At 36.3% G+C, this 10,058-nt stretch overlaps 1 protein-coding gene across 1 annotated transcript; it reads left to right on the top strand.

Annotated features, from left to right (window-relative positions):
* Window positions 1-215: 215 nt before the first annotated feature.
* Window positions 216-5,728, top strand: LOC111409734 (C-terminal binding protein AN-like). The gene is made up of 7 exons (XM_023039735.1): window positions 216-1,002; window positions 1,265-1,433; window positions 1,523-1,653; window positions 2,671-3,468; window positions 3,658-3,705; window positions 4,500-4,613; window positions 5,235-5,728. Exons 1-7 carry the CDS (start codon window positions 430-432, stop codon window positions 5,304-5,306), a joined length of 1,905 nt encoding a protein of 634 aa, XP_022895503.1. The 5' UTR covers window positions 216-429; the 3' UTR covers window positions 5,307-5,728.
* Window positions 5,729-10,058: the final 4,330 nt, after the last annotated feature.

The raw sequence follows: 10,058 nt of genomic DNA, 5'->3' as shown, positions 1-10,058 counted from the left end.
TTTTCTCTTATCTATTAGGGTTCTAGTTAAATACAATTCTAAAAGAATGTATAAAGATTTAGGGTAATTTAATGAAAATAAAAATAAGTGAATGAATATAGAGTTATATATTTTTATTTAATTTTCTTTAGGTCTATTTAAGTAAATTTATATAGGATTTAAAAGATAATAAAATTTTATTTTTAAAAGTGGATGTAAATATCAAAAGTGCAGCGAGAAAGCATATTCCTACAAAGATTTGGGACTTCACCGGAAATACAAAGCTTCTGTAGAGAGAAAATCAGGGCTCTTATATGTAGTGAACTTCACTTCATGAACCGAAATGATGATGATTCTTCTTCTTTAGCACATATATAAGCATAATTTGTATATATATACATGTATGTGAATAGAGGGAGGAGGAGTTGATTTTTAAGATCTGCTGTGGCAATGCCTCAAAGGAAAAATTCTACAAATCAACCGCAGTCGCTGCCGTTGGTGGTGACGCTAAATTGCATTGAGGATACGGTTTTGGAACAGGAATGCTTGATGGGAGTGGCGCGTGTGGAGCACGTGCCGCTGAGCCGATTAGCCGACGCGCGGATTGAGTCTGCGATGGCAGTGCTGCTCCATTCGCTTTCTTTCCTCCCACGAGCCGCCCAGCGACGCTTACGCCCTGGGCAGCTTATTCTTTGCCTCGGATCCTCCGACCGGGCTATGGATTCTGCCCTCGCTGCTGATCTGGGTCTTGGCCGGCTTATCCAAGTTGATGTTAGCCGCGCTGAGGAGGTTGCTGATACAGTCATGGCGCTGATTCTTGGTTTACTCCGGCGGACTCACCTCCTTTCGCGGCATGCGCTCTCGGCTTCAGGGTGGCTCGGGTCTGTTCAGCCACTATGCCGTGGAATGCGGCGATGCCGCGGTCTCGTTTTAGGGATCGTAGGCAGATCTGCCTCCGCGAGGTCCCTGGCTGCGAGGAGCTTGGCCTTTAAAATGAGTGTGCTTTATTTTGATGTTCATGAGGTATAGATCAAAATTATGCTACTCTATTTACTTTGCATTCTTCAACAGAAATTTGGCGTTTTTCATTTCTATTTTTATGCAATTACTGTTTCAATTGGAGGATATTCTGATAGCTGCGCACATTTAGTAGTTATTTGTTTGTGAATTTCGAGTCAATTGGGGAATTTTCTTTGGCCGACTTTAATGAAGATTGTATCATACAATATATGATTTGATTTTGCTGCTCCTTAATGAAGGTTTTCAATCTCACATCTGTACATAGGGAACTGGAAAAGTAAGTAGATCTTCCATTGCATTCCCTCCTGCTGCTCGAAGAATGGAGACTCTTAATGACTTGCTCGCTGCAAGTGACCTTATATCACTACACTGTGCACTTACTGATGAAACCGTTCAGGTTATTAATGCAGATTGTTTGCAGCACATAAAGCCCGGTAATTATGATTTACAATTGTGTATGTATTATTTCAGCTTTTGATATTTATTTTCTAAGTCTCTCATAAAGGAAAAAACTTTTATGCAGGGGCATTTCTTGTGAATACCGGTAGCAGCCAGCTATTGGATGATTGTGCTGTGAAACAACTTCTGATTGATGGTACCCTTGCAGGTTGTGCTCTGGATGGTGCTGAAGGGCCCCAGTGGATGGAAGCATGGGTATGATGAGTAGTCTTAGGGGTATGAATGCATTGTAGGAATGGTTTTTACGGTGTTCATTTGCTCGAAGACATATTATGCCTTTTTCCCCCCTTGAAGTTGAAATGACTTTACATTATCTGTCTTGAATTCATTATTGCCTGATGTCTAGCAGATTGAAATGACTGTTTTAATGTCAATCAGTTGTATCTGCTTCAACCCCCGTTATTAATTATACCTCAAGTTGCATGAGTGAATCTACGCCCCTCTGGTGAAATTTGTATTCTGAGATATGGAGCAGATGAGAACTGTGCAGATATAGACATAAATATTTACTCGATGAAATTCACTATTGAAAGTCATTATCCTCCAAGTGGTGTGAGGACAATTGTCAATTAAAAATCTTCCTAGAATTTTGCACTATATCAAGGTTGGCGTCCTTTTAGACACATTATACTGGTTGTTAATGATATTTGGTGTTGCACTTCAAAAGACACCAATTTTTTTTTTCCTCGACGTATTTAGTAATTCAGTTCATTTCTTTGGTTGATCTCATTATCAAGCTATGTGAAATGTGATTTACAAGAATTATTTCTATCAGATATAAAAGTTGAAAAGTTTGAATTGTTTTCTGTCACATGTATTTGCTGAAGAATGAAAACAGAAAACTGCAATAACATATTTTCATTGTTCTACATCAAATTTTTAATTCAAAACGATACCCTTTTGCTTTTCTTATTTTTTGCATCAGACTCTGATATATGGCTGCTATTCTTGTGAAGACACTCAAACAGACTAATTAACTTTAATATCCTGGTGTGTCTGAAGTGATGCCTTTTACATTTTTTCTTATTACATCTAGAAGTAAACCCTCTGCAAGAGGCATAGATCAGAAATATGGATTCTATTGTAAACTAATTTTATATCATTGATTCTTCGTGTAAAATATAATCTATGTTTCACATCTTCTTGGGTTTATAATTATTCCCCTTTAACCTTCTGGGCCTTATTATAATATTTATAATGACGTGACTTCAGGTGCGGGAGATGCCCAATGTTTTGATTCTTCCCCGAAGTGCAGACTATAGTGAAGAAGTATGGATGGAAATAAGAGAAAAGGCAATATCCATACTTCAGACGTACTTCGTGGATAATGTTATTCCAAAGAATGCAGTATCTGATGATGATGAAGAAGGGGAAAGTGAGGTGGGAAATGAACTTCAATTGTGTCAAGATAATGTCAGTTCCTTCCAAGATTCTGTTGGTGAGCGAGTGGGTGGAGATATTCACTTAACTGCAGATAGTTCCCAGAAAAAGCTAGTAAATCAGTCAAAAGATACTTCAACTCAAAATGAAAGTTCTGTTTTGTCTCAAAGTACTTCCAATAGATCTGAAGTAAAGCGAAGCAGATCAAGTAAGAAGGCTAAAAAGAGGCATTCCCACCAAAAGTCTAAGCACAAAGGAGATGATGCTTTGGCTTTTGGAAAAGAGAGCACATCATATCAAGAAGATGATACTAATATGAGTGGCACGGATCAAGGTTTGAGTTCTAGATCACGTTTTGCTTCTCCTGAAGATTCAAGAAACAGGAAGACGGCAATTGACTCTGTTCAGGAATCAACTTCCGAGATGCTTTTGAAATCAAGCATTGAAATGAGTAGGAAATCTGGCGAACTGCTGAAAGATGGTTATGTTATTGCTTTACATGCTAGAGATCGCCCTGCACTTCATGTTTCAAAACAAAGAGTTAAAGGTGGTGGCTGGTTCCTTGACACTATGTCCAATGTAACAAAAAGAGATCCAGCAGCCCAATTCCTTGTTGTGCTCCGAAACAAGGTTTGTTGATAAGAACTTTAGTATTGTGTATTTTGTCCATATGCGACAGTCTTTTATTCTTTTTGGTTGTTGGATACACTTTAAAGAATTTGCCAGACATTAGCCACCGACACAATTTCAGACTGAAAGGAAAAAGAATAGAAGAAAGAAATTACGAAAGCTTATTCTATTTGATTTCTGTTTTTGCAGGATACAATTGGTTTGAGATCATTTACTGCTGGAGGAAAGCTATTGCAGGTACAACATGCTGTCTCAGTCTTGCAATATTAGCCTTATGCTATTGATGTATGTGGTCATAAATTCTGAAGGGGTGGAATTTGGAGAATGTAATAAAAGTTGCTGAAAGTTTAATTGTTAGCTTCCGAAGTGGTGATCTAATATTGTTTATTAATGTTTCCTAAATGTCTCTGTCTTCTTATTGCTGAACCAGTAATGATGTTAACATTTCAATGGTGGAGCATTGGAAATTGTTCTGTTATTCATCGAACTTCTCTTTTAAGAGTTGTGGAGAAATATGTGACTATGCTCTCACTTCTTGGTCTTCATCAAGGATCCTTTAGATTATTATGAGCTGGGAAATAGGGTGGTTTTGTTTTTCAATTCAGTCTTATGAAATAGTTACAAGTTTTAAATTGTTTGTTGAAGTGCCCTCTGGTATAAATGAATCTGCCGTCTGCATTTTGTTCTCCATAGATGTATTGTTGTTGAATTTTTTTTGATACTCAAATATTCCAAAATTAAAATTAATATTTTTAGATTAGTCTGAAACAGGAAACAAACAAGTATTTTTTTTAAGATTCACTTTATTATAAAGTACTTATAATAGTTTATTATACGCAATTATTTTTTTCATTTAATTCGGTCTAACAGTCTAGACTTGTGAAATTTTTTCTTCTGTTTTGTGATTAAGTACATACCATATGGAAATTTTCGTGATTAACTACATATCATATGGAAATCATATCTGAGATAGATATTTTTGACAAAAATCGAAAATTTAGTTATCTAAACGTCTCACTTTAACATTGAAGATAAATAGGAGGATGGAATTCGTCTTTGCTAGCCACAGCTTTGATGTCTGGGAGAGCTGGACATTTGAAGGTTCTTTGGAAGAGTGTAGACTGGTGAATTGCAGAAATCCTTTGGTAAGTTTCTTACTCACCCTGTAATTAGTAAATCATAGGTTGCAATGTCATCTAGTCTGGCCAGGAACAGGCACAAATACTGATATACAATATGCTTATGGCAGTTGACAAATTATAGCTTTAATGCTAATACGTTTTGTGATATACATCAATTTTTGAAACTAAAATTGTTAGGTTAAAATTTCAAAGGCTCGGTTGCAACCTGACCAAATGAAGTCATTATTTACTTATTTCATTAGCATTCAAGTTGTGCCATACAATTTTCAGCCATTTTGTCACTCAAAGATAGGTACTATATTATTCGTTTTTCTTTGGAATATTTTGAGTTGAACACATCATTTCCAAGTAAATTTTTGTTGCATCCAAAATTATTTCTATGATCATTTTGTAAACATGCATCACAACCAATTTAGTGTGTCACGCCTTGATCCTTTTCTTTACAGTCACTTTCCATCCGTTGAATGGGGGTTAGGCTGTTAGAGCTGTTCCTCGTGCCATTTGCTTGAGAAACAGAAATGTTTTATGAGCAGATGGGTTTATTCCTATCCATCTCCAGTTGAAGCAATATCCTCTCTTTTTCTCGCATATTTTTTATCACTAAAACATCTTCCATAACGACAGGCTGTGTTGGACGTACGTGTAGAAATTGTTGCAGCCATGGGTGAAGATGGAATCACTCGCTGGCTTGATTAAGTTGTTGAACATTAGAACTGATAGCTCACAACGCGTGCAGCAAAATTTGTTTACGTTTAAGATTTATGATGTTTGAGGAGACCTTGCAAGTCGAAAAGTATTCCATTGTCACGTTCAAATCAGGATTGGAAGATTTTTTGTATTGCTTGTAGATGTCACACTTGATAAATTTGTTGTAGGTTATGGGAGAGTTCTGTTGTTTAAAGCTTGTTTTTCGGTTGTCAAGGAGCTCCAAAAAGCTTCCATTTTAAGAGGACCGGAATATTCTTGATGTACATAGGGGGTACATAAGGGTGTCCATTACACCCCCGTATTGGTGTACACCAAGAATAATCCTTAAGGAAAATAGTTGTTTTATATCACCATTCACATACAAATTGATGGATATGTCAAGAAAAAAGTGGGGAAGTTTTTTCATTTTATTTGATGAGATTTTGATTCAATCAAAAATTTCCACATCATTTCTTGGTAAATAAATTTGTATAGGGTGATGTATATGTAACACAATTGTAATTATAATATGTTGAATGTACATGTTACTTGTAAACGAATGATGATTGATAAGTTCGGAAATCTCCAATCAATTAGTGTGTGTGACTTCTACTATCCTAACTCGGAAAAATCAATCGATCCAAGGGAATTAATGATAAGAGCCAATTAGACTTTAAAAAGATATTAAATGATACACACACACACACACACACACACACACACACACACACACACACACATATATATATATATATATATATATATATTAAAATCTAATGAAAGTGAACACACGGGGGTTTCCCAATCCAGTATCACTTGAGTCCTCATTCTTAATTTTTTGGCGATTACATCCTAAACTTACATAATAGGTGCATTGAGATTCTTTTAGATGGTTTTTGAAGAAACTTAGGGGGTGTATTTAATTGGGACTTTTGAAGACTTTGATAGACTTTTTTTTAAGTGATGACTTTTGTGAATTTCGTGAATCTTTTAAAGATTTGTATGGAATTAATGGAAGTTTTTCGTAGACTTTTATGAATTTTCATTTTAAAATTTTTATAGACTTTTGCGGAATTTAAAAGGCTTTTGAAAACTTTCATTTGAAATAGGATTCACATGGATATAGTGTAAGATTCTCACATATGAGGTGTTAGTTCCCATAATTCCCATTTTCCTTCATCTTCTTCTTCCCATATAATAAAAAAAAAATTTGAAAAAATAAAGATTTAAGACCTTAATTAAATAATTAATAGTCAAAATTATACATATATATATATGATTCAATATTATTAGTATAGTATACTTTTAAAAATAAATAAATATCAATATATTCAAATTTAATTATAAATTTTTATAATTTATTAAAAATATAAGTATTTTTCAGAAAAAATGAATGAAAAAAAAAAGTTATAAGAATCAAATTTTTTTTTTTTTTTATAGGAAATAGAGATAAAATAATAAGAGAGAGAAAAAAATAAATGGAATATAATAAATAGAAAAAAATTAGTTTTAATTATACATGTCCATAGAAGATTAAAGGAAAGAAAGATCGAAAAAAAAAAGTTTTTTTATTTTTTTGTTAGTGAAAGTCTCCCAAAATCTCGTGATTAATAAGAGAAAAATTTTAAAATATTATGAGTATTTTCTGTTTAAAAATTAGTACTCCAGAGACTTTTATAAAAGTTTCTAGACATCATTAAAATTTGAATACCCTAAAACTTATAGAGACTTTTAAAATGTTTTAATTGAATACACCGTAACTTTTAGAGATTTTTTAAAAGTCTATAAAAGCCTTAATTGAATACACTGTGAATTTTAGAGAGTTTCAAAAAGTCTCAATTGAATACTCCTAAATTTTTTAAATCTCAAAAAGTTATTAAAAGTCTCAATTGAATACATCCTCCTTAGTCTCAATATGGGGATTGTTCAAGATGGAGGATTTCGGTTCTTTTTTATTTTTTTTTTCTTTTTCCATTTAAAGGTAGTTATATTGAAGTCAAAATTTTAATTTACAAGCAAACTAACATAATGCTTCAATATAAACTTTCATGTATGACGATTAATAGAATGTTGAAGAAAAGAATATGGCCAAAAATGTTAGAATCTAAGTGTAGGGATATCAACGAGCCGAGCCAAGGTAAAATGAGCGAGCTTTTTTTGGGGTCCGAGCCGTGCTTAGCCAAAAAAATTAGGCTCGACTTGAGCTTTTGGCTCGAGCAGGCTCGATTTTTGTTTTGATTTTTTTTTTATTTTTAAAATTAAGTTAAACGAGGAAAGGCAACCAAGTGCTGCCATTTTTTAAGGCAGCCTCTTGTCACGGACTTAGTTTCGTTACACCCAAACAAATTAAAACCGTGCGGTCTTAACTTTCGACAATTCTCATCCCTCACGAGAAAACGTTAAGTCAGCCTTTCCACGTTCACAAATAATTTAACCAATGAGGCTAAATTATAACCACTTTGAGAAGAGAATTTTGGAGTAAGGAATATATGAAAAATAAGTAAGGTTGGGAAAACTTTCTTTGTATAAATAAAAGGGAAAACTTTACAATCTCTCTAAAAAATAAACTCACTTAACTCTACATTCTCTACATAATTTAAAAATGAGACTTCCATATCTATTTATAGGCAAAACTTAAACCTCCTTAACATTCCACTTTACAACTCGTGCTTAGTTGGTTATAATTCGTGCTTAGCTGTCGTCAAGTGGACATTCTCTACCATGTTCCTTGCAAGTTGGTGCCAACTCGTGCTTAGCTTGCATTTTTGATATTATCCTTGTCAACTCGTGTTTAGCTTGCATCTTTGATAATATCTTTGCCAACTCGTGCTTAGCTAGCATCTTTGATAATATCTTACAAGTGGCGCAAGTGGACAAGTTGTGCAAGTTGCCCACTTGCATCATCAAAATATCCCGCTGTAGGTTCATGTATTTTTCCTCCCAAAATGACTGGGTCGGGACTTAAAAAAACCTCATTAACGTGATGAAAAACAACACGATTTTTAGGCAGCCTGCATTCTGCCCAAAACAAGCTAGCTGCGTCCCCAGCCCGAGTCTGCCTGTGTCCTTTGCCAAATCTGTCTGCGTCCCCTATCGCAAGCTGTTCCGTCCTACTGAAGCCTATTGTCCACGTTGTTTTGTGGCCGCTATCGTGACGGATCGAATGCGACCGCATGGGCGTAAGTCACTCCCCTACTAAATTTGGCGACGCACTCATTGCCTTGTACCGCCGAAACTTAGACCTTATTTGCCATAAGTCTATCTCATTTTCCCACTTTCTGCCATCACATTCCCGTGTCATGCCAAGTTTCATGTCATGACCTTGCGGTCCGTTACATTTTCCCCCACTCAATTCGCTAACGTCCTCATAGCGAAACGTATTCCGTACATCCTCATGCAACCTTGTATTGTCTTTCACGTCAATGGGCATCAAAGTTCTCCCAACTTGTGGCACCATCTCCTCGATGACCGGTTTCCACAGTGCCCCTTGCACCTTTTCCCGTTGCAACCTCTTGCATGCCATCTTCGACACCAACCTTCACCCTCAGCACTTCTACCTTGGTTCCTCGGATGGACAACTCCTTCGGTTGTAGTGTCTCCACACCTGTCGAAGTTTTAAACCTTCATGCACCCAATTTCGGACTTCTTTGACAATGCTTCCTCAATTTTCTTCTTTTTCGATAGTTCCCTCGGAATCTCCGCGAGCATAATGTCCTTATCATCTTCAAGGACTTCTGCTAACTGCATCCCTGACAGTTGTTGTGTTTCCATCTTCACAGAAACTGTTTCGGCACTCATAGCATTAAACAGCTGGAAGGAATTCATTCGAACTTCATCCTCATCTTGGCTATCTATGGCCTCTGGTTTGCTCTCCGAAAGGGAAATAGATGCCAATGATCCCAACTCAGGACAATCCCTCATGAGATGTGGTCCTTTGCAAATAAAGCAACCTCGAGGTGTAAAATTACTCCTCTTCTTCTCATCATATTGCTTACTCCAAGTAGTTGGTTTGTTGCCAACGGGTCTGTAATCAACTTTGGGATTTGGCCTCCAATCCAGCTTACTCCATTGCATGGCTTTCCCTATATCTTCCTTATTATCGTCAAAATTTCTTTTGGCGGGTTTGATAGTTTTAGCTTCGGTCTCAAGTTCTTCAAACTCCGTCAAGGATTCGGCTACTGCAATGGCCTCGCCTATGGTTTTGACATCATGACGTTGCAACTCTTGTCGTATCCATGTTGCACAACCGTCTTGAAAATAGAATAACAAATCATCCTCCGGCATGCTTGTGATTTGAAGCATAAGGGTCGTGAACTCTTTAACATAGTCATGAATTGTTCTTGTATGTTTCAATTCCCTCAATTTCTTGCGGGCCTCATGGACGACATTCTCCGGGTAGAATTGCCTCTTTATTTTCCTTTTGAACTCGTCCCAAGTATCAATCCCATAAGCCCCACTTGCAATTTCACCATGCTTATGACGCCACCACAACGCCGCAATATCCGAGAGATACATAGAAGCAGTCCGGAATTTCATGGCTTCATCAACAAGATTTACGCTTTCAAAGTAGACTTCCATTTGCCATAGGAAGTTTTCCACATCTTTGGCATCCCGTCGCCCATCATAATGTTTAGGCTTCGGGTATTCAATCCTCGGGGCAACAATAGTTGAAGCGGCACCTCCGCTTGTACTGGTAGTGGATTGCTTGTATGATCAAGCTCTTTGCTCATTCTTTCCATCATCACAGCCAATTGGTTAACT

Source organism: Olea europaea, chromosome 15 (assembly GCF_002742605.1).
Source record: "Olea europaea var. sylvestris chromosome 15, O_europaea_v1, whole genome shotgun sequence".
NCBI lineage: Eukaryota > Viridiplantae > Streptophyta > Magnoliopsida > Lamiales > Oleaceae > Olea > Olea europaea.
The sequence above is the reverse complement of the archived record's forward strand: the minus strand, read 5'-3'. Positions and strand labels throughout refer to the sequence as shown.

What these genes read in the sequence shown, in the direction of transcription:
- LOC111409734 (XM_023039735.1), top strand. Translation starts at nt 430, where the DNA reads ATGCCTCAAAGGAAAAATTCTACAAATCAACCGCAGTCGCTGCCGTTG. An exon ending in TTTATTTTGATGTTCATGAG is followed by an intron (nt 1,003 to 1,264) that starts GTATAGATCAAA and finishes ATCTGTACATAG; the next exon opens with GGAACTGGAAAAGTAAGTAG. An exon ending in TTGTTGTGCTCCGAAACAAG is followed by an intron (nt 3,469 to 3,657) that starts GTTTGTTGATAA and finishes CTGTTTTTGCAG; the next exon opens with GATACAATTGGTTTGAGATC.